At 34.0% G+C, this 24,055-nt stretch overlaps 2 protein-coding genes across 3 annotated transcripts in view; one reads left to right on the forward strand and one right to left on the reverse strand.

The window, feature by feature from the left end:
* Window positions 1-2,180, forward strand: part of LOC106556784 (catalase) — a 35,683-nt gene extending 33,503 nt beyond the window's left edge. Inside the window, exon 13 of the mRNA XM_087704316.1 lies at window positions 2,061-2,180. Within this exon, the coding sequence (XP_087560442.1) occupies window positions 2,061-2,180 (120 nt within the window). The remainder of the gene's footprint in view (window positions 1-2,060) is intronic.
* A 1,977-nt stretch (window positions 2,181-4,157) lies between these two features.
* Window positions 4,158-22,423, reverse strand: ELF5 (E74 like ETS transcription factor 5). Of its 2 annotated transcripts, none has more exons than XM_014075964.2 (7): window positions 22,273-22,423; window positions 18,396-18,523; window positions 15,872-16,105; window positions 15,102-15,152; window positions 12,102-12,170; window positions 8,885-9,080; window positions 4,158-5,473 (listed from the first exon to the last, which is right to left on the reverse strand). In XM_014075964.2, the coding sequence occupies exons 2-7, from the start codon at window positions 18,520-18,522 to the stop codon at window positions 5,377-5,379; spliced, it is 774 nt and encodes a 257-aa protein (XP_013931439.2). In that variant the 5' UTR covers window position 18,523; window positions 22,273-22,423; the 3' UTR covers window positions 4,158-5,376. The 2 variants fall into 2 exon arrangements, with proteins under 2 accessions (XP_013931439.2, XP_013931447.2); XM_014075972.2 differs by lacking the exon at window positions 22,273-22,423 and adding an exon at window positions 22,124-22,241.
* Window positions 22,424-24,055: the final 1,632 nt, after the last annotated feature.

A 24,055-nucleotide genomic window follows, 5' to 3' on the forward strand; every position in this document is an offset into this window, starting at 1 on the left:
AGTCTAGGAGGACCTGTTGTGAGTCTAGGAGGACCTCCCAGTTGTGTACTGGGTATTTCGTTGGACAGTTAATCCCATCCAGCACTAAAGATGGCTTTGTCCTGGAAACCATTGGGCCCCAAAATCCAGAAACACTGAGACCCCAAATCAGCCACTCAGACATTTCAGTAGTATAACAAGTAAATGAAATACTTATTGTATAATTACTACAATTAGATCAATTTTAAATGAAGATACAATGCATATGAATCTTTTAAATAGAAAACCTCCATTCATACACTTAAGAATGGTTAAACAATGAATTCTGCTAAACGCAAATTCTACTTGTTCTTGGGTTTCTTTTGTTGGTTCAAAATGGATGACAACAGGAGACTTTTGAAACAATAAAACTGGAATGTTTTACAATACTTACTGTATAATAAAATCCTCATACATGTCATAATGCCTCAATTCTCTCAATACTCTGTATAATCTACTAATCATATATTTGGTTTTCTGTTATACTCTAAAATGGGTGAGTGAGTGTCTTCATGCACGTTCTCAATGCATCATTTTTTGAGACTCACTAGTGTTTGTGTAAGAGAAAGGGGTGGGGGAGAGAAAGGGATATAGGGCTACAGTGAGGATAAAAATAATTGGAGTTCATTTACAAATGAGCAGGTTTGGAATGTTCTTTTTCTGATAATGCATTTTTGGAGACCCATGCTATAATTCCTACCCTCATCCTCTATAATTTTATCATTTTAGAATGGAATTTTGGCAATGATATGACTAAAACTCAGCAGTATGTTCAGAGAAAGCTCCATGGGATTCAGATCCAGCATATAGTAACTCTGGGGTTGCAGCCTTCCCAAACGACAGTGTAAATCAGATTTATTTGTCTTGCTCAAACTAATGTGGCTTGTTTGACTTTGCTTAATGAATTACATAAATTCAAGCATAGTTTATTCAGGAAAGTATAGTTTTAAAAAAACCATAGCGATGTACTAATTTACAGATTCTCATAATCCAAATGATCTGTTCACCTTGGTTAGTTAATTATATAAACACAGCATAACACAAGGAAAAGTGGCTATGGTTAACAGTGCAGCATCCATTAGAAGGTGCTGCAGTCTTGCCTCATTTAACTGTCTTACAACCACCATGATTTTTTTCTTATTGTTACTAATAATGGAATAATGGACTTGGAAATGGAGTGAAACAGATGAAGCAGTAGATTAATATATGTCGAAGTATATTTGGAATGAATTCATGCATGAATTCATCATGCAAATAATTTCAAATTAGCACACATAATACTATTCTGTTTTAGTGTTACACAGTAGAATTCTTTGATAGATTCTGCACAGATTAAAAACAGTCATTTCATTGATAGTGTGGATTCCACTATTTTTTTCATCTTGAAAATGACAAAAGTGTCCAGTTCCTTTTGTGTAAGTATCAGTTACTGAACTTCAAATCTTTGATTCAAATCCTTTAGGAAAATAAGCAATGAATTTTAATCTGCGTTGAGATTCTGATTTGAATCTGGTTCCATCTGCTGGTGACAGAAATAAGTACTTGGGGGGGGGGAGCTCAAATGAAAACTTATGAGTAGTTCTCAATTTACAGCCAAGTCTGTTGCTAAGCAAGACAGTTTTTAAGCTTTTCCTGTGGGCTATAAGCAGAAAATATTTCATGTAAATTCTCAGCCTCCTGTCATTTGTAAAGCTTTCAAATATGTAGCTGCTGCTAATATGAGTTATCAAAACGAATTCAAAATAAAAGATGCTGTTAGAATTAAACATTTTATATACACTCTATAAAATGCAATGAACCAAAAATGAATGATTACAATATAAGAATTTACATTTGTTCACAAACATATTTAATAAAATATCACATTTATTCTTAATCTAGATCATGCACTGGGTGGGTTTTCCACTACTACTTCATAGGTAACACAGTAAAATCATGCTATACATTTTGTAAAAAAAAGAACAGTTTAAAAAATTGTTGGCTGACTGCTACAAACTCAATTTTGATGTTAACCAATATGTAATTTTGCATTGGTATTCTAGGAACTACATCCTATGGAAGTCATTACGTTGGCATATTCTGCATTTGGTTGTCAAAATAAATACAGTAATAAAGAAGATCCAGAACAAATGATAAAAAGATATGTGGGGACATCAAGTTAATATAATGTACAATTTTGTGTGCGAAAGAGGGTGGAATCCAACTGTTTACCTATAATTTGGTAGTTTACAGAATCTCAGAAAAGCAGCACAAAGCTCTTACTAAATATGGCTCCTAGTTGGTTAACTTTTGTGTGCTTCTTATTGTGATATAAGCTCAGTCTCCTAGCCTTTTCCTTCTTGAAACAGGAACTTAGTTAAGTTCAAAAAGAAACCTTCCTTTTAGTGAAAAGCTGCACTTTATGTGGCTTGTTCTTGCTCTTGAAAAATGAACACTGACGGATATTTTTTAAATACCTTTTCACAAAGAACACTTTTTAGGTATGAATTTTAGAACCTTATTTTGTAGATAATAAGCCTTCTTGCTTGTTCATTACAACATTCATTGACATAAACACCTTGAGAGTATGAAAACTCTTTACTTATGTTGTGGAAGTTTGGGTGAATCTAAGAATTACAGTACACTGCACAGTTTTGGCCTATCAATTTTTTTAAAGCAAACAAATAAACATTGACCAGTGCAGGGACATCTGCAGGGAGTTCAAAAAAACCAGAATGATAATCTTGATCACACAAAGTCATGTCCTTTTTACATGATAGCTCTTGTAAAATAAGATGGGGTGAGGGGTGAGGTTCAATTTCAGGTTGCCATCTTGATTTTTTTAAAATGCATTTTTCTATTTTATTTCCAAAGATAAAATAAAATCTTGACCTTTTGATGCATGCATCCTACTGTGGATAATGCTGGAGCAATATTAGTCTGTTTGCAAGTCTATCTTAAACCTTTATTAACCAGTGAAGAAAGAGAGGCATTAATAGGAAAAAGAAACGCTGCAGAAGCCAAAATGAAATACGTAAATGGAGAAAAAAATGTGAAAAGGAACCCTGTATTAATTAGAACAGTGAACTTGTTTTACTTTTGGTCTTATGGACTTAGTTTCGTGACATGTCATGTGGGATCTGTCAGATGTTTTGATCTATAATTCCTAGAGGTTTTTATTCAGAATGGGCAATAGTAAGGGAATTGTAATTCTAACAGGCATTAGATTTGATTCCCCATGTTTGGCTGACAAGATTGTATTCAAAACTGAATTTAAAACAACAGCACTGCTTTTATTTGTAATGTTTGAAAAAAGTTGCATATTCTAAAGCCTTCTATTTTTGTTAGGATTCACAATTGCTATCATTTAAAATAATAAGACTGAATTATAAAAGAGCAAGTGAGATCTATGAAGTTTGTAGAGGACCTCCTAATTTAATGATGACCAAAGCATCCCCAATTAATCCTATCAAGATTCATCTGAGGTAGAATATATTAATGCAGAATACAAATACATTGCTTCAAAATAATTATGCATTTCTTCTAATGTCAATATCAAATTTCTTGAGTTAAGTAAATCTACTTAGAAGTTCTGCTAAGTTCATTAGGATTTGCTAAGAGTTCATAGAGGCACCTTCTTTTAGAAGACTGCAAGATAAAGTTTAGTGATTTCTACAAAATAATATTTTATCACTTTTCTAATAAAGTACAAGATTTTGTTTTCAGCTAAATGTAAATTATTTAAATTATAGTCTAGGTATACACAGGCAGTTAACTCATGTAGTTTCATTTATTTCAAATATGTTCTAACTGTGGCAGGCTTTATGTATTTCACTCCACCCAGCACCAGTATCTATCTATCTATCTATCTATCTATCTATCTATCTATCTATCTATCTATCTATCTATCTATCTATCTATCTATCTATCTATCATCATCTTCATCCATCCATCCATCGAAACCCAGCCAGCCAGCCAATATTACATGAACAAATAAAAAAGTGTGTGCTAAAGAATATATCATGTGAAGGAATTACCATTAATTAAAATGTTAATAATAAAGATGATCAAAGTTACACTGTTACAATTTTGTAGAAATCTAGTAAATTGGTTAATGAACTAACTTTATTCCCAGGAAGAGAATCAACAGTCCCAAGAAGCCAACTTAATACATTTATTCAACCACATTCTTGATGTACAACCTTGATTTGAGTGAGGGCGTGTAGCTAAAGTCTTTTCATGTTTTATAGATTACAAAAGTGGCATTATGAACACAGAACACAGTGCCTTTCTTCCTGAAACACACAAAAAACTTCTTCACAAATTCTGAGGCAGAAATATTGGTTCAGTCCCTTTCGCATGTGTAAAAGGTGAATAGTAGCAGCAAATCCTTATCCAGCTGGAATCAGAAACAGTCCTTCCCAAGTCTGTTTGGACTCAAGTATAACCTTCATATACAGTACTACAAATAATTTTTTAATTCATTCTGTGACAAATGTTGTGATTACCAGCATAACTGTACTAAAGAATGCTGCTGCAGGCAAGATGAAACTGCTTTTGAATGCAAGAGGACAGGCAGAGGACCTTGTTGGCCTCCCAATGTTGGTGAATTAGATCCATGTGCCATTTTCATTGGTTATATTGGTTGAGGCTGTTGGGAAGTTCCAATTCAACTATGTCTAGAAGAGCACATATCCACATTCTGGTTGATATAATAGAGAAAAATGATTATTCTCAGTTACCTATTAAAGTATGATGGTAGACATGGACTATCTTTTACTAGCTGGGAAGTAGATTTTTTTTTTTTACATTTAAGTACTTTTTAATATTATTTAAACCCATTGTTTTAAAAACACATATTATATTCCATTCAAGCAATAGGAAATTGCATCTGTTTCTTGGACTCTGCTGCTGAGTATTAGAGACACTATTTCTATGGTTCTTTGGGCTTGTAAAAATATTAGAGAGACTCATACATATCACATGGCGATTGGATGCCCACCCATGGGTGAGTATAAAGATGATATCAAGAAAATGCTATTCAAAATTCCATCAAACTCAAAACTGAAGTATTATAATGCTGGGATTTAGGTTTAAGCACTGATGACAAACTCTTATTGGCTTTCAGAGCAAAATCGTACCAGGTTACTGGAAAGATTAAAACCATATTATGGGTGCTTATGCCATGCAGGTTATATGGTAGATAAAAAGTGCAAAGGCAGTACATTTCCTGATCCAGACTGTATATTAATGGTTATTTTATCCAGTTATCCAGAATATATGGCCACCTTGATTTAGAAAAGCCAGCAGAGAACTTCCATCTGTTGGAGTTGACCTTCACATTGTTTATTGGATAATGAGTCCAAAGATATTTGTATCTCATGAGTTGCTTTCTTGCCATCCATGTGCATTTTTTCCAAACTTATACACTAATCTCCTGTCAACTCGTTCCAAAATTCCAGTTTTATAATAATACCTGCAAACAATAACAGTGAAATGGAAATTAGAAGCACCGAAACACTGCATTTGAATGACAACTAGCTACATGGAATATTTGGTTTTGACCAAGCAGGGGCTGCCACACACATAGGCAAAAGTCACAGTTAATTGTCTCAGAACTTAACATTTTCCCAAATATTCTGGAATTCAGTAGCCTTTGGCCATATTTTATTTTCCTAATATTTCTTTTTTATTTTTCAAAGTAAAGTTCTCAGATTATCATCAAGGAAAATGGAAATGTAGGGGTATTAAGCTTTATATGTATGGGCTAGGCTGGCAAGCACTCTAGTGATAAATGTGTATTGTTTTTATTTATTTTCTCCTTCAAGAACATATCAGGCTGTAGCATTACTTCCACCCCTAATCCTGCTCAGGTTTGATCATCATTGGAATCAGTTAACCCATATCAAATTGGAGAGTAATTTTTATTTTAAAAATGAGCCTGCTGTCTCTCAGAACTAAGATTTCCCCAAATCAGCTGGTCACAGTACCTGAAAATGAAGTGTAGGAGTATTAAATTATTGTGTTTGTTTTACACCAAAACCAAAACAAAATTAAACTACATACCCCTGCCCCCCAAATGGATGCCCACCCTTCCATGTTGAGCAGAGCTTTTCAGAGTTGGTTAGTTAGTGTTGAAGACCTCATTAATTACTCAGTATGATTGGCTGCCTTGAGAATCCGGAAAAAGCGTTTTCAATTTACAAATAAGAAAACTGAATTCCCTAAGTATATATGACTTTCCTGGGTTAGTAAGAGTTTCAGAATTACCCCAGAAGAGGTGGGACTGAAATTACTTCTATGTTGAAAAAGCAACCATTTTGAAATTTATGTTTTAAACCGACAATACGTTGTTCCTTTCACTTCTTAAATTTATTTATCTTTAATAACTAAACAAGGCTCTTTTTCCTCTTCTCACAAGCTATAACTCATTTTTGAAGAAATAGAAATATAAGAATTTAAAAAGTTGCAGTTTTATTTGGCCATTTTCATAAATTTGCCACCCTTATTTGGGTTTATTTGGGCACTTTTAGGTTGTTTGTTCCGGGAGGTTGAAATCTTTTGATTTTAATGGATTTGCACTGTGATTAAAGAAAATATTTTTAGCCCAGGGTTGAAATGAGGGGTCCTTGGTTCTCTCTGAGCTTGGTTTTCTTGCAGACATTTCATTATCCAAACTAGCTAACCTCATCCTTAATATTGATGATGTTACCTACCTATCAAGGATTCTGATTGGCCAGGAGATACCAGCTGATCTGTAAAAAGTTTTTTAAATATTTTTTTCTTGACCACAAGAGGGAGCTAGAGTACAGAAGAAGATGAAGCAACATAGACGATATCTAAACTAGACAGGAATTGCAAAAATTATTTTGGAAGAATATTTAAACCAAACAATTCACTTTATAGATCAACTACAGGTAGTTGTTGATTTACAACAGTTCATTAGTAACCTTTCAAAGATACAAAGTCACTAAAATGTAACTTGTGATATTTTCAGCATTATAATAGTTATGACCTTTTCACCATCCCCAAGATCATTTAACCAAAATGCAGATGCTTGGCAACTGCTTCACATTTATGGCCATTGCTATGTTCCAGGGTCATAAGATTACCTCTTGCAGTCTTCTGACAAGCAAAACCAATGGGGAAGCCAGATTTACCTAACAACCAGGTTACTAGCTTATTAACTGCAGTTATTCACTTAACATCTGTGGCTAGAAAGATCATAAAGTGGGACAAAACTCACATAACAAATATCTTACTTAAGAATAGAAATTTTGGACTCAATTGTGGTTGCAACTCAAAAACTACTTGTATATTCCAAAGACGTCATGTGAGGATCAAGACAAACAAATTACTCAAGTAATTACAAGAAAGATGAGTAATCCAGATTTGCAACCAAGTGCAGAAAGTTATCAAGCTACTGAGGCTACCGCATGAATATTTGACAATATAAAAGGACATCACTGCAATTTTGGAATATAAATCTGGCACCAATCATGCTCCTATGAAGATGGTTTAATTATAAGTCACCCAGTGCAATTGAAAGAAGAAGAATAAAGTGTAGTGCAAGTAAATCTACAAAATGTTGACATATTTATTTTAAAAATCATATTGTGGAATCTCTTGAGAAAAAGAGAAGTGTATATATGTAATGGGCATTCTGAAGAAGAAAAAGATTTTATTCTATGAGACAAGCTGTAGGGAATGACTTAAAGATTTTAATTTATTAAATTCATTGGTTTTATTTATGAAGAGGAACGTTTTAAAAACATGATTAGAGTTTTAAAATAAATATAAAATAACTTTTATTTTAAGGTCAAAGAATTGAGAGAGTATAGTTATTTTTGTTAAAATAAATGATGATAGAAATAATAATAAGGGTAAGTAGAAATATCAGATAGTCCTTGATTTACAACAGTTCATTTAGTGGCCATACAAAGTTACAATGGCACTGAAAAAAGTAACTTATGAACTGTTTTTCACAGTTACTTACGACCATTGCAGCATTGACATGATCATGGGATCAAAATTTAGATGCTTGGCAACTGATTCATATTTATAACAGTTGCAGTGCCCAGGGTCATTTGGGAAGCCAGATTCATTTAACAATCGTGATACTAACAACTGCAATGATTCACTTTACAACTGTGGCAAGAAAGGTCATAAAATGGGGTAAAACTCACTTAACAAGTATCTCGCTTAGCAACAGACATTTTGGGCTCAATTGTGGTTGAGGGCTACTTGTATGTGTCACTTTCCACAACCGGAAGAAAAAAACGAAGAAGAAGAAAATGGATTTGGTTAAAATGGCAATGTAAAGAAGTTTTATTTGGTCTTGTTTCTATTGGAATATTGCTTGTGGTTTTTATGTTTTAAATAGAAAAAAAATAAAATCAAAATTTAGTTTGATGATTTAATAATTGTGTAGTTTTAGAACTGGCTTATAATAATTATTGATAAAGTAAAAAGTTGAATTAGTATTTTACCGTGTTGGAAAGAGTCAGAAGAACACCTTTTTTCTTATTTTTCCCCCTCATGCACTTCCCCTCCTTTTAACTTTTATTTTCATTGTATTTTATGCTATAATAAACCTTAATAAAAAAATATTTATAAAAAACACTCAGCTTAGGAGGGCACTAAGAACAGAGTAAAAACAATTGGAAGAGCAATTCTTTAAGTATGATGATATCTCCTTATAAGCTAATATAGGCATCTGACGGAGATGGGCAGTTAAGAAATATGAAATATAAACAAACAAACAATGAAGGCACTCAAATTGGGAAATGATGAGAAACCAAAGAAGATTGTATAAATCTGTTATAACATATTTGAAATGCCCAGCTCCTACTTGCATTAGATATGGCTTCTTAAAATATGAACTTACCGGAGTGCTCTGCTTAGCTTTTCATAGGTCATTCTGTCATTTTTTTTCCTTTGTCCCCACATCTTTGCCAAAGCATCAGATTTGATAACACGAAAGATGCCTTGGTCTCTGTCTTCCCATTCAAGGATGCCGGAATTCTCCTCAGGGGACAAGAGAAGATCTCGTACAAACTCCCACAAGTGAGAACTCTGCAGACCTTCAAGAATGAAAGGGAATAGAGGTAAGAAAAGCTTTTCTATGACGAATTATCAGAAGTTAAGAAAATGCTATCTGGATTATAGAGCAATGACAAAAGTAATTGTTCTGATCTGACCTTCACAGAAGCAAGAAACAAACTCCTCGCGAAGAAAACCCCCTCTTTATTTACACCTTGGGAATTAATTGTATTCAGAAAGTCAGGGCAAGAGTCCTCAGTTCTGGCACGCCAGTCTTTCTTGCACAAAACACACAAGGAGCAAACTTTCCAGAATTGTGAAAGTTGGTTGCGACAACCAAACTACTCCCCTTTTCTCCTATTTATTCCTCAGCCAGGGAGGGCCAGTCAGTGTCCCTGTTTGTTTTGCTTCCTGAGCCAGAGCATCGTCCTCCATTGTTCACCTTTCCTATCTGCTCTGTACATATGCGCATCTGGAATAGGCGCCAACTATTCCTCATCCATCTCTGCCTCCAAAGGCATCTGCCTTTCTGGCTGGATAGCCCTGGCTCTATCTCTGTGTCCAACACCGAGCCTTCCACAAAGTCCAGAACTGGCCCAAGTTTTTCCCCACCTTGTTGTCTGAATCTGCTGCCAACTCTGCTGGCAGCAGACGGGCCACAACAGTAATGCCAGTAAATCAGTCCAGCATAGGCTGCCACCAATGGTTATGCATAGTCAGGAAACAAAATCAATTGGATGACACTGATATTAAATTTATTTGCTTTACAATATAGGAAAGTACCAAGCATCCAAACGTGCAATGCAGTTTTCATCAGTGTATAAACATAGCAGTCATAATTAGGACCAGGGTAGTCAATCACCTGCCATTTTTAAATCCTGTCAAATCCCACTAGATGGATTTCTTTCTTTTTTTTAGTTATCTTCCTGCCATCCAAAATGAAGGGATAGTCAGGAGAATTAATCTGTGAACTCCTGACTGGCAAAACTGAAAGGCCCAATGTCCATGTGTCTAAAAAGAAAGAAATTACTTTAGATAATAAGCTGCTTTCTCTTTGAAAATAAAGTCTCCTGTCCCAGAAGACAACCTTGGTGGTAGACTTATATAATGCTGTTTCTGCAGATGATGAGAGCCCCATCCAATAATTCTTGTTTCAGAAAATATAATTCTATCGCTTTCCAAAAACTGAGCATGATTATCTTTTCATTGTGATCTTTTGTAAGGATTGTCTTGTCTCCTGAAGCTTTTTTCCATTCTAACCTACCTACCTTCCTATCTTCCTTCCTTCCTTCCTTCCTTCCTTCCTTCCTTCCTTCCTTCCTTCTTTCTTCCCTTCCTTTCCCACTGTGTTTCACTTCTTGTTTCTCAATAGCTCTATTTTATTTATTTATTTTACTTATTTATTTATATTTTATATTTCAAAACTACCCATCTTCCTCAGATTATGGTTACATATAAGAGTTTGACTAATTATATTCCCATAGCACCTAGGATTCAGATAGTTTGGGCATTTCTTTTATAAGAATTAGCATGCCCTCCTGCATGGTGCTAGAAAACAAACAATTAAAAAATAAGAGGACCTATGAGTATATTTGAATCATCTTTGCTGAGATCACACAGGTTGGGGTAGCAGGAAGTTAAGGATGATTTGGTAATCGAAGGAGCAGATACTGTCTGACCTCTTTTTTACTTTCCAGACTTGCTTAAAAGTCTGATCAGAAATGCAGAGTCATCACTTGAGGTTATAATGAGGTGAGGAATCTACCGACCTTAGACACGTTTGAGGCTAAATTGCAAAATTAATTTTAAAAATAGCACATTTGACAAGCAGCATAATCCACAAAGCTCCAGGCACGGTATATTATTGATGATCTTCCTGACCTTTACCCAAGTTGTCTTTATTAAAACCTGGTGGAGGGGTTTAGGCCAAAAATCGAGCCCTGTTCAGGTATTTGTGAAGAACTCAAAATGGAAGGAAAATGGAACTGTGGACACAGCCCTGCTCTCATTTCTTTGAGCTTCAGAAATCAGAAGGGATTGTTTTTAATAACAACTAAGTGGGCCTACACATGACATACTGTATGTCATGAAAGTCATAAGCATAAGAAATAATGACATGCAATCTAAAATCCAGGGTCAAATGGTAATCTATTTCTCTTGCTAAGGATTTCAGATGGTTTATTTTATCATTGGACTTGAGAGATCAAGAAACCAACACCTAAATCTCAGAGCCTATTATCACATGTGATGCCTATTGACCTATGGCTGAACACTTTTCCCCACCCCATACTGACTTCAATTCCCAGATGGCCAAGCCAACATGTCTATTGCAGAAAAATTTGAGAACCGAAGCTTCTATTCCTGAAGGGTGCCCAGGTTCAGAAACCACCTTAGATACATCATAACAGAGTTACATTTTTAAAGCAGGATTTCTTGGTAATAGTTTATCCAGTATATCTAGCTTTTTCTCCACATTCAGCTATAGTCATAGCTAAAATTTCACACAATTGCTACATATAAAAAATAATTACAAAAGAATGTTTCTTCATTTATAATTTAGATTGTCAATGTTCATAATGCCTGCTTTTCATATTTCTTCTCCAATAACAAGCCAACCAACAACATAAGAACCCAGTCTGTTGGGGGCAATATATGCTGAGTGTAAAAGTACTATGAAGGTATATATAAGTCCAAGTGCTATTGCTATGTTCAAAGATAGCATGTTCAAAGTTTTTACTTTTGCCTTTCTTCCTGAAAGAGATGCTTACACTGACTAATAGAATTCTTATTTACAGTATATATGTGTTTGGCAGAGTCTACAGAGTCGTAAGATATATAAAGAGATATTTATATACTGGTTGGCCTGTAAATGGACATATAACTTCATGTATATAATGTATATAAATTCATGTATATAATGTATATAAAGAAACTATTTTTAAAAGTAAAAGCAAGTAATTGCATATTTGGTTTCATTTTTGTAAATATGTATATGTATGTGTGCGTATTAATAATTCTCTGATACTTATACATAAGATTTTATATGTCAGAAATATACCTACTTGTTCTACTGTGACCTTGAAACTCTTGACTCTTGATGCCATCTGTTTTCAAACATGCCTTATCATTATCTGGAAGATATTTTTTTTTTTAAAAAAGTAAATATAAATAACTCTGAATGAATTTCAGTGATATTTAAAGAAGTCTTCATGTTCCCTGAATAAAACTCTATGGAACACTAAACCTGTATGGGTCTGAGACTTTTCTTAGAATTAAAAACCCAACTTCATCATAAAAGATAATGATTAACTCCAAATTGGATAATTAGCTGAAATGGCATCAATAACCACTGAAAGTCCTCCAAAGATCATCATTGGTCAAGTGTGAATGATTTAAAAGATGATTACCAGAAAACTCAGTGTGCCCTGATATCATCTCTAGGTAAATAGTACTTCATATTATAACATTGTTCCAGAATGATAGTCATGGACCATAATTGTCTGAGGGGAAAAACTATGATCAAAGAGCATAATAAATATGAGGCAAAATAGCTCACTGGATGAGGGCAAAATTGGCTGGTTAATCAGTGATCTTATTGCTGCTAAGTGCCTAACCTAAGTTAAACAATGATACAGCCTTGATTTCATTGCATTTCTTGGTCTTGCAGCATGCACATAGCCAACTGTTTAGTAAAGATACACATCTGACCTCTGGGAGACTTACACAACCTGAAACTATCAAAATGGACTTATAATTACACTGAGTTTGGAGGTGAGTCAGACTTGTATATTACCAAATCCATGCAAATCACATGCAAGAATTGTCCCATTTACTTATTGAATATCATTTCCTGCTGAAAACAAATGGCAGATAGCAAAGAAATAAACTAACTTTCAAAAAGCAATAAAAAAACCTTACAAATGCTACCAATCACTTAAAAAAAAACCAGTCATTTTGTGGAGAAACTCCACAAGGAATATATTTCCTATCAGTCCACCAACTTTTAAGACTGGAATATCTGCTTCAATTTCAACAGGAAATACTTCTATAGCTTCCAAGATGGGGTTATAAATTTCTTGCTTTTAGTATCAAATGTCTTGTATAATTGATGGCAGATAATTAGGGCCTTGATAGAGGCTGAATTTAGAAGAAAGGTAAAAGGGAACTAGTGTACATTTAAAAAAATGAAACAGTAGAGGAAGGTGACAATTATTTAGATGACAGCCAATGGAAGTAAGAAGAGGCAACACTTAAAATTTACAGTGGAATTTTTTTCTTCCAATGCAAATTCCATGTCTGGAGGAACAATTTTCATTAGAACCATAATGGGGACTGAAAGATTAAATTCCCACTTGAACAATGATAATCTATTGCTATAAACATTTAACTTGCAGTTTTTAAATGCAAAGAAGTATTCAAAATAGTACCTATATTTAGTCAATAGGCTTCTGTATAAACCATGTAAACGTTTCACCATAAAACATGTATTACAGTAGTCTAATATGGAAAATGTACTTAGAATCACAAAAGTTCAAGGAGGATAAATCTTTGAATATAGGATTTAATTGTAAGAAAAGTGTTATTTTTACCACACTATCTACTCATTTAAAAGCAAGGCAGAATCTAACATAAGAACAAAGTTGTAAACTTGGTGGATGGCTTTTTCTTGCACTTTATTATTAATCATTAGAAAAATTATAATGTATGTTGAGGGAAGAAACTTGCTAAAGCAATTGAATATGTTATGGGATTTCCAATTAAAATCACATCTAGGTTTTTTTTTCCTGATTTAAACTGTTTGTTTACCTTAGACTATTTGAACACAGCTTCCAAACATTGCTTAAATTCTAATCTGTCAGGCTTAGATCTTTAATTTATGAGATATAGATCTAAATTCTTTGGCAGTACTCCTCTCTAAAGCTACAGTTGTAAATATTTAATGTAAATATTAAAAAGTTTTGGCAAGAATTCTAAGCCTACCTGATACCATTTGGAAAAACTTTGCACCAGTGATGGGATTCAAAATTTTTTACTACCAGTTCTATGGCCGTGGCTTGGTGGGTGTGGTGTGGCTTGGTGGGGGTGGCAGGGGAAGGTTACTGTAAAATCTCCATTCTCTCCCACTCCAGGGGAATGTTACTGCTAAATCCCCATTTCCTCCCGATCAGCTGGGACTCGGAAGGGAGAGAAGAGATGGGAGAGGGGCTAGTCAGAGGTAGTATCTCCGAACTATTCAAAATTTCCACTACCGGTTCTCCCGAACTGGTCAGAACCTGCTGAATACCACCTCTGCTTTGCACCCTATCAAGGGAAAATATATTTATCTGAGAATATATGTCAACATTCTTTCTATTTTTTCAATGATAGGGGGAATGGCACAGTCAGAAGTACTGGGAGCTAATGAATTCAATCAGATGATGGAGGAAACACTTCCCATTTCAGTTTCCTTCAGTTTCCTTTCCTTGTAGAAATCTCCTACCATTATCAATTGGGCTTCCATTCCAAAATCAGTTACAAGCTAAAGTGAAAATAATTAAGAGGAACATAGCACTTAATCATATTGATGTTGCTCTGCTACCAACTGGTCCAAAACAAAAAACCCATACTCAGAACAAAAGCTCTAAGGTTACATTGGTGATGGGAGGTTAGATCTTATTTAGAGATGGTTTATTACTATTATTTTTATAAAGAGCTATCGGGGCTTTACATTTTGCAGTGATTTTGAATAGGAATTTTGCTCTAAGAATACAGAAGATGGCTCATGATTCCATAATTGTTTCTTCTGAAAGGAAACAAAGATACATGTCACTAATTGTGACCAAGGGTGTCTTTGGGGCAAATTTTGATAAGTGTGTCATGATATTTCCACATAAATCTGTAACTTATACAGCCATAGCATTGCATGGTGACATCATTGGGAATATGTTGCTCTCACTGTTCTTTTACAGCCTGAACAAATGAGAGTAAACTATTACTGCTGAGGGATCCCTAACCCCTAACCCCAGCTAAAATATTTCATTTATTAGAACAATTTTATTACAAACTTTAGAAGTTTCCCTTACAGTCTTTTTCAGATGACTTTGTATCGTCATTGTCCTGAAAGAAGGAGATGCCTATAAAAAAAAGCAAAAATGGATGACAGTGTTATATATCGTAAAAACAGCTTAGTGTACCTTTGCAATATTTTTCTTAAAAAACCAAATTTCTGATGTGAACAGATTGTTCTGTGCTACAATTTGGTATTTCAATTTCTTCTTCAAAATGGCGCAAAAGGCCAACACCCAGACACACCTACAGATGCTCCATCTTGTATTTATGAAAACCACAGCTCTTGCTAGAGAAGAGATCTAAGGTTCTGAGGAGGGACATGGCTTAAAGCCATAAGGGCTGAATGAACTACTCTCTCTGTCTGGATTAGTCCAAGGGCTGCCCCTGGATGGGGTCAAAAGAATCAATTCTAACTTTTTAAACACTCCCCTTCTCCCATGAACATTGCTGGTTAGATCCCTGAGTCAAAATTTACTCTTTTCTACATTTCTTCCTCGTTTTAATCTCATCTTGCTTTGGGGTGCCTTTTTTGGTTTTCATTTCACTTTCACCCAATCTTATCTCTTGGTATAATTTTGCAAAGATTAATTTGATTTAATGAGTTTCTAAATTGTTTCAATCTTATTTTTAATATTGGTCTTTCTTTCTTTGGATATGTCTGCTGGATTGTTATTTAGCATCACACCACAGTCTCGCTGGCTGCCAATAAAGTACTTTGCATAAGGCTGAGCGTTACACCCAAAAAGAAATAGTAATATTCTGAGTAAATGTTTGGCACACTGACCACGAGTCTTGATGTTTTGGAGAATGAAGTAGAGGTATTCACCACAGATTCCAGCAGCATTTAAAAAATCTTCTTGGGTCATACAACAGAGCTGGTGACCATTTATGTTGAAGTGGGAAAAGGAAATGCAATTAGCATCCAGTTTGTATTGATCACAGCAAAACTGTAACCACTCACAGACATTGTGTCTTGTCCAGTATTCTGGATGCATAGAAGTCCAGGACGAATCACAAGCTGTCACAATATGATGATGAGAAAAAAAATCAGCAGTTAAAGTTTGAATAACTTAATTGTTTACTTTAATGAAGAACTTCAAATCAACTTCTGAAGCCATAAATGTCTGCAAGAATATAGGCAACTGAAAGAAACCCATGCATAACAATACAATGTCACGATGCAAAGCATACTCGACATTTGCATTAACATTGCAATATGAAAATGAAAGGATAGAGCTTGCAAGGTGACTTTCACATTGCCCTTTTAATCATTTTGCCATCATTGTAGTTAAGAATGGAAGCCAAATGTTATTTAATGTCAGTTCAAGCTAACAATGCCATCTATTACATTATTGTATCATATTAGTGATAATATGTCAATTTATGAGATAGAACGATGATAGTTCCTAAACTGGGAATCTGGGTTGGTATGAAATGGAAGATGAAAACTGTACAAAAAGTAATGAGATATGGAATGGAGGAAATGTTAACACTGGCATAGTTATATATTTTCAGACTACGGTATTTTGTTAGTACAACCTTCAATCTTTTGTAATAGTGGATAGTTCATGATTTATAAATTATTTACTGAGTTGTACAGTTAATAAGACAGCTCACAAAAACAAAAAAGGTAAACATGAAAATTTAGCCAATGGACACTAGATCTTTGATGAAAACATCCGCATGAAATATTGGCAGCAATCAAATAACTGCCTTAATTTTTGAATGTACAATCAAGGCAAGAGACTGGTTTCCCTCACATTCTGCACATGAGCTTTTTTCAAAGCTCTGTCCAGATGACAACATTGGTCTTCTTCTTTCCTTTTTTTTTCCTGACTTCCATGTTTTGATCAAAACTTCTGATGAAAGACTAAGCACATTCCTCCTTCTTAAGTCATGAGCTAATTATCCAGTATCAGAGCTGGAGACAAAATAACAAACAAAATAATCTGTATTTGAATCTACCAGTGCAATCTTTATGCCCTTATGTAACAACCTTTATTAACCCAGTAGTATTTACCAATAGAGAGGGGAAAGTCTCTGTGTGTGTGTGTGTGTGTGTGTGAGAGAGAGAGAGAGAAATGGGGGGGAAGAAGGGGGGAGAGAGAGACCATGTTGTTTAGTTTCTAAACTAATTTTGGAAGTCCTGAGGGAGAAAACTGATGAGTGCTTTTTTGTTTTTCTTTTCTTTTGTTGTTGGTGGATTTTTAAGCTTGTCCTCTCCTCACTATACAAAAATATAGTTATGGGCTAAATTGAATGGTATACAAACAGACTTGATTTGCACAATGGTTTCTTTCCCCTTCCATTCCTTTACACTTTTCTTGAACATACCCTCAGTATGTTGTGAAAATGTCTTCTTCATATGGGATGAAGTTGTACAACAACTTCTTTTTGGGTTGGATGAGACGTCAAAGTTGGAATAGCTGGAATTTTTGGATTGTTAGTTTTGTTTGTTTAAGGGATAGTATATTGTTAGGTGTGCAAGAAATGCTCTACAGACTTATTTTCTGCCAAAATAATGTATTTATAGTTTGCTACTGAAATTCAGTGGAATTTCTGTGAGCAGTAAAAGGGCTCTCTTGTCATCTGCATAGTGGTTTAATATTTGAGACTAGTGGACCATGTGCACACCCAAACTAAATTTTTCAACAAAATCTGCTACCCAAGTATTATCAGCTGGATGATCATATTTCTCCTATCTATTAATTTTGAAGAATATTGGATGCTGCCGCCAAAACCAAGTGTTAGAAATTGGTCTGGGCCTTTGTTTTTTAAACTTCAACCCATAAACTATGTTGGGGAATCATACCCCAGAGAACAATATTTCACATACTTAAATTTTAGAAGTACTATTTTGCATTTCCTTATTACTATTATGCAAAATGACATGCTATAACCCTTTGTTTTTGGTCGAGTCCATGGATATTTTAATGACTTATAGGTAATCAGATTAGCTTTTTTTACACAGTTATCTTTTTTCCTCTCAATAGCAGGAAGTTAGGCAACTAAACAAATATTTTCCCCATCCTTAGAAGAAGCATTCAAGACATAGAAATCGAAAAGCATATCCAAAAGAGTTCTTTATTCCTGTATCAGCCTAAAATATTTTAGTACACTCTGAGGTGGTCTAATATTCACAAATGGCAATGGATTTGTAAAAGTGGCAGATATTAAGTGGTAAACAAAAAGGGTTGGGAAGCAAGAAACTAATTATGTAATGAATCTGGAAATATATTTCTGAGAATATTACAAAATAAAGGCCCTTCATTAATTTTTAATTTTTATGAGATGTCTAGTCTACCCACCTGTTGGATGATCAAATAGTGAGTACTGTTCATCCACTATTCCAAATACATCTGACCATGATGTCAAGGATTCACACATCACTGTGTTTGGCAGGAAGGTATTATGGCTAACGGAGTCCAGCATCATTCTAAAATATTATATGATTATTCATATCACTTGTTCATCTTTAATTATTTGTTTTAATATCATGCTAATAACACACAAACACATATCATACTAACAATAGTGACAGAAACAGAAACTCCCAAATATAGTTTTTACATCTAACAATTATACTATAAATAGCATTGAGCAAAGAAGTCATGCATTGATCTATTCTTAGTAAGATTGGACTAGACTTTTGTCAGTTCTTTTTGTTGCTTTGATCAACCTGCAGTGGATAGTTGATGGCAACCCAAAATCTGACTGATGGCAACAAAAGAGGAAACTCTTTTCTCCCAGAGGCATTCTTTCCCAAAATCACTACTTTCTCCGCTCTGATACTTCTCCAAATGCTTCATTAGATAAGATGAAACGCCAAATTCACTTTGTGGATATTTTTTTATCTCTCAGATTAATATTTAATTAAAAACCTCAGTTTAATAATCATAATTGTTACCTTCCAAGTATCTGAAAGAATCTGAGTGTCTTTTTAAGGAGACTTTATCAAGTCCTGCTTAGCAAAAAATTTTCACCAATGGCATAAGCTATTATGCTATTCTCTGTAGAGTTGGCATTTTGTTGTAATTAAAGGATTAAAACATCTGTGTATTCCAGAAATTAAGATGGCTTTGAAAAGAACACCTTGTGCAGAAAACTAGTGAACCAAAATGAATCCACAAAACCTAGCTAATACATCCCGGCTGAATAGGACAAAGGTGACACCTCCTTCTTTTCTTTTCCTCAAACTCTCTCTTGTTGCTAGCATCTAATGCTTACATTTTAAATGTTTGCAGTCACCAGAATGGAATTTTCACTATCAAATTGTATGCGGCAACATGTATTTTATCATTATCCTCATCATCCTCATCAATTTAGTTAGTTAGTCACACTGCGGTTTATTTATTTATTTAGAAATAACTCAGGACAATGAATATATTCAATTCACCACCTTCCCACTATTTCCCCCACAATAACAACCTCAAGAGAGAGTGAATCAAAGCCAGCTGGACTAACAAAGGACTAGAACTCACAGCTTCCCATTTTCTAGCCTGGTCCTTTAACCACTAGACCAAACTGCTTCTCGGTTTAATTAAGTGATCTATAGAACTGAAGGGGTCTGAGTGATCAACATGTCAATGATATTCTGATCTACTGAACTCTTAGGCTTGGTTGACTATATGGATAGTCCATAGTGATGTATATAAAAACATTTCCCAATGATGGAATGGCATCCATTAGTCCTTTCTTTCCTGTGGCTGACCATAGGCTTTTATCCAATATGTACTGAATAGCTGGGGAACATCCCAGAACCAATTTGTGGCCACAGGAAGTAGGAGAACAATAGAATAATAAAATTATATTTGGAAGGGACAAATGGAGCATCTAATCTCAACCTCTGCAAAGTGCAAATAAACCCAACTGTGAACTATCCATGAAAGATATCTGTTCATTTTCTTATTAAAAAAAATTGAGAGAGGGAGAACCTCCATAGATGAATACAAAGTGAAAATTCTATTGCATGAGTAGAAATCAACACATAAAACGTAAGACAAAAACTTCTAATAAATTAAACAAATAAATTAAAAGATACATGTGTGTGTATTATGTATGTGGATAAAATGAAGTTAAACCTGAATCTCTAATTATGTTTCTATTACATGCTAATAAGGAAGGTAGGAAGAAGAAAAATTAAAAGCACTTAATTGCGATATAATTTTCATTTATAGATAATTTTTAGATAAACCCAAAAAGAAATTAGTTTTAATAAACTTGCTGATATCCACATTTGTATTGTTGGATCCCAATCTTTCTCTACATCAAAATCAGAAAATCATGTACTAGATCTGACTAATATAGAAACTTATTGATTTCAGTCAATTTTATTTTAAATAAGAATAAACTTCGTGCAAAATATTATTGTTTTCCTTTTTAAAACACAAAAATGGAACAGCATCACAAAGCTTTTGTGACTGAAACTTTAAAAAGAATACTAATTGACACTAATAACCTGTGTTGTTATAATAAAATATCTTTCATTATAGTCTTATGCTTTTCTGCACATTATCAAAACCCCTAATATTTTGTAAATAACACCTCAAATATGGCGAAGAAAGATAACAGGTAACAAGACATTTGAACAAAATGTGTGTGTGTGTGTGTGTGTGTGTACGCATACACACAGAGAGAAAGGGGAAAATTAAGATTATCGGTAATAGGAGAAAGATGCACAACAAATTAATGTTTCTTATCATGGACCACAACCAATCAAAACTGGAAATATTTTCAAGGCCAACCTAAGCAAAGGAATACAGACTTTGCCTCTTGACCCCCAATATTTTCTAAAAAGTAGTTGTTGAAAAAGAGTTAATCATGACAACTGTGTGTAAGTATTCAGAGTAAAAGGGAGAAAAGAGATTTACTGAACATGAACTAAAGAAGCATAAAGGTTCGTACAATTTTTTTTTTGCCTTACACTCAGTATTTATTTAAATTCATTACCTGGAAAACCACTCAGAAAGAAGACAATGAATCAGATGAGAAATGAAACTGATTACCTACATACATACAGAATTAATTTATATGAAATAAAGTCATATTCTCTGTAACCATATCTATGTCCATATCTATCTGATCACATTTTTTTTCTTTTGTGAAAGTTTGTTTAGCAGAATTTTAGAAACTAATTTTGAAAGAGTTATAAAAGAAACTAGAGTTTTAAAAGAGGGGGTATAATATTTAATAGATTATTATATACTAGAAAAAATGACTACAGATGTTAACTGTATTTAATTCAATCACACTACTGCAATGTCTTACTGATTTTAATAAATCAATCGAAATTTTAAATATAGCCCATTACATTCATCAGAAAGGATATATATTTATGTACAATTACCAAATGATTAATTCAATTAACTTGGTTTATGAAATGTCTTCCAATTAAGTACGTGGCAGCAAATTTGTAAGAAAGATTTAAAGATTTTTAAGTAAGATTTCTTAATAGCAATAGCCACTAGGGGCCCCAGAAGTATAACATATATTATACAGCAATGTCCTCGCCGCATACTAATCTGATAACTGTTATATTATTCCTTAAATGTGCCCATATGGATATATTTATTTTTAATTTCAGGTTTAAATTTTTTTTCTAAAGTTAAAAATCACTCTAGTCATGAACAATTCTGAGCAGTGTACATTTCAAATCTCCATAAATTTGGTTTTAAAAAAATTATTAGTAATATACAACATGTCTATAGCTCTAGATGTGTTTCTTCATATAACCATTAAAAAAAAAATACTACTAGAATCAGTAATGGGAATAGAAGATTATTTAACAGTTTTGGTATTGATGACATTTATTTTAATGATGTTACTGATTTTTGAGAAGTACAAAGAATAAAAACCAAACCCAATAACAAAAAGTTTTGGAAACCAATGTCAAGAGGTCAATGTCAATGTTTATAGTCTAAAGGCATCTAACAAAAATTTTGGTAGAAAAATCTGCTATATATTCCATAGAGCCTAATAGCTAGAAAGTGGGCATTAATTACACTTCTCTAAACATTAGATTGAGTGTCACACTCACATTTGCAGGCTGTGTTTTTCCCATGAAAGAGGGCAATGTTCAGGACTAATACAAAACCGTGCCAATTTACTTCTACAACATACATCATTCAGCATTGGGAGCACGGGACTTTCCTTAAGAGCCCTTACGAAAAAGTAAATGAAGCTTACGTGCAGCTGGGAGCACTTGTTTTCTTCTCAAGGAAAGGTTAGATCCAAAAGTAATCTTCAAAGCCAAGAGGTTTTCCGGCTCAGTGAGGTGTAAACTGCGAGAAGGGCCCCTGCAGTTCTCCGATATATGGAACACTTTCCAGACAGGTCTGTTTGGTTTTTCAGGTTCTTATACACACCCCCTTTTGATGACAATGATAATACAGACTGTGACACAGCTGAAAAGAGTTGGTCTTAAGATTGAGAAGAGTCCAGTTTTGAACATTCACCCATTTGTTTTTGTTTTTTAAAAAAACTCTCTTTCCTTCCTTGTGTAATTTGGATACAATTGTTGGTTCCAAATAGGCATAATTGCCTTAATCTGATCCATGATTTGTCCTAAGAAAAATGGAATTATTAGGTACATAAAAGTAGATTTTTATCTTTATATTTTGGGTATATTCTATAGATCAAATTCTAGCAAATTCTTCTAAATACATGGAATGATGAAAATGAATCTATAACTGTGAACTGGAAGACATCATTGGGGTATTTATAGGACATTGTAGAACATTATCTGGTGTTCAGTTTTAAAAGCAGCAGGAATGAACTGCTTTAACTATTAGACTTGGGGAATAGTAAAATTTAAGCTGTAAAGCTAAACATTTCTATTTACACATCCTTCATGCATGTTTTTTTAAAGCTTGAGAGACCTTACACGGTTTACTTCTAAAAAGCAGGTCCGCCCACAAGTTACATTTGAATGATGATGTGTGGATTATACTTTTGTTGTGAAAGTATGTTGATGTAGATTTGCAATAGGGTGACATAAGTAATATTATAACTCCATTCATAAGGTAATGTTATTTTTGTACTCTGGTTAACACTTACCAAGACTGCTGATAAAACTGAATCGATATTGTTATTGACTGAGATCAGGACCTCCAATTTGCCTAAAAAAAACAAACCAGCAACTTAGAATAGCATTCAAAATCTGAAGTTTATACTATCATCTAAGTTAATTAATTCATGAGGAGCATGATTAGTGGTCATGCAAAATGGAGACTCTTCAGAGTCTGAAGAACCTCTCTAATTGCTGAATCACATATCCAAGATACCTCCTGATCTCTGAATTGATTCGTCCAAAACACAAATCAGAATATATCATATTAGTCATATTTACCAGCCATCAAAAAGCCTTCAGTGTTGTTATGTGATTTTTTTTAAATAAAAAAAACATCAATATTATGGGAGAATAATTGGATGAAACATGGATTGCAGACTATAAATGGCATAACATTAGATTTTTAAAAATTATCCTAATGTTATGCAGTTTATGGATTTGCAAAGCATGCTAAAGTTTTTTTAAAAAAATTAAGAAGCCATTAGATGCCTTACAATATGAATTTGCTCCTGGATATTAAATTAGAAAGATACTTGCCTTAAACAAAAACCAAACATTAATAATTTGTTGAGATTAGCAGTAGGATGAGGAGTAAAAGAGGTCATGTGGTATGGATGTCACACATGCAGGCTGGAGATTGCCATCCATGCTCCTTCCTACTGTAGGTACCAATGCAGAAGACCAATTAAGTTTAGCTACCTATTCAGTTTTGCACTTCATATCAAAAGCCATGTTCACTATGAAACACTTTCCCTTCTTTGAAAACATGCTGGGTTTATAAATACTTTCTCAACCTAGAACAAAACAGTGCTTTGGCTAGGCTTAAAAATACTTAGGGAAAGATCGTGTTCTACATATTTTATTCTCATGGTGGTCAAAAACAGGTTTGTAGGAAGCCAT

The sequence above is a fragment of the Thamnophis sirtalis genome, unplaced genomic scaffold, assembly GCF_051295495.1.
Source record: "Thamnophis sirtalis isolate CommonGarterSnake01/CBP01778 unplaced genomic scaffold, rThaSir2_p1.2 scaffold_1, whole genome shotgun sequence".
Classification (NCBI taxonomy): Eukaryota; Metazoa; Chordata; class Lepidosauria; order Squamata; family Natricidae; genus Thamnophis; species Thamnophis sirtalis.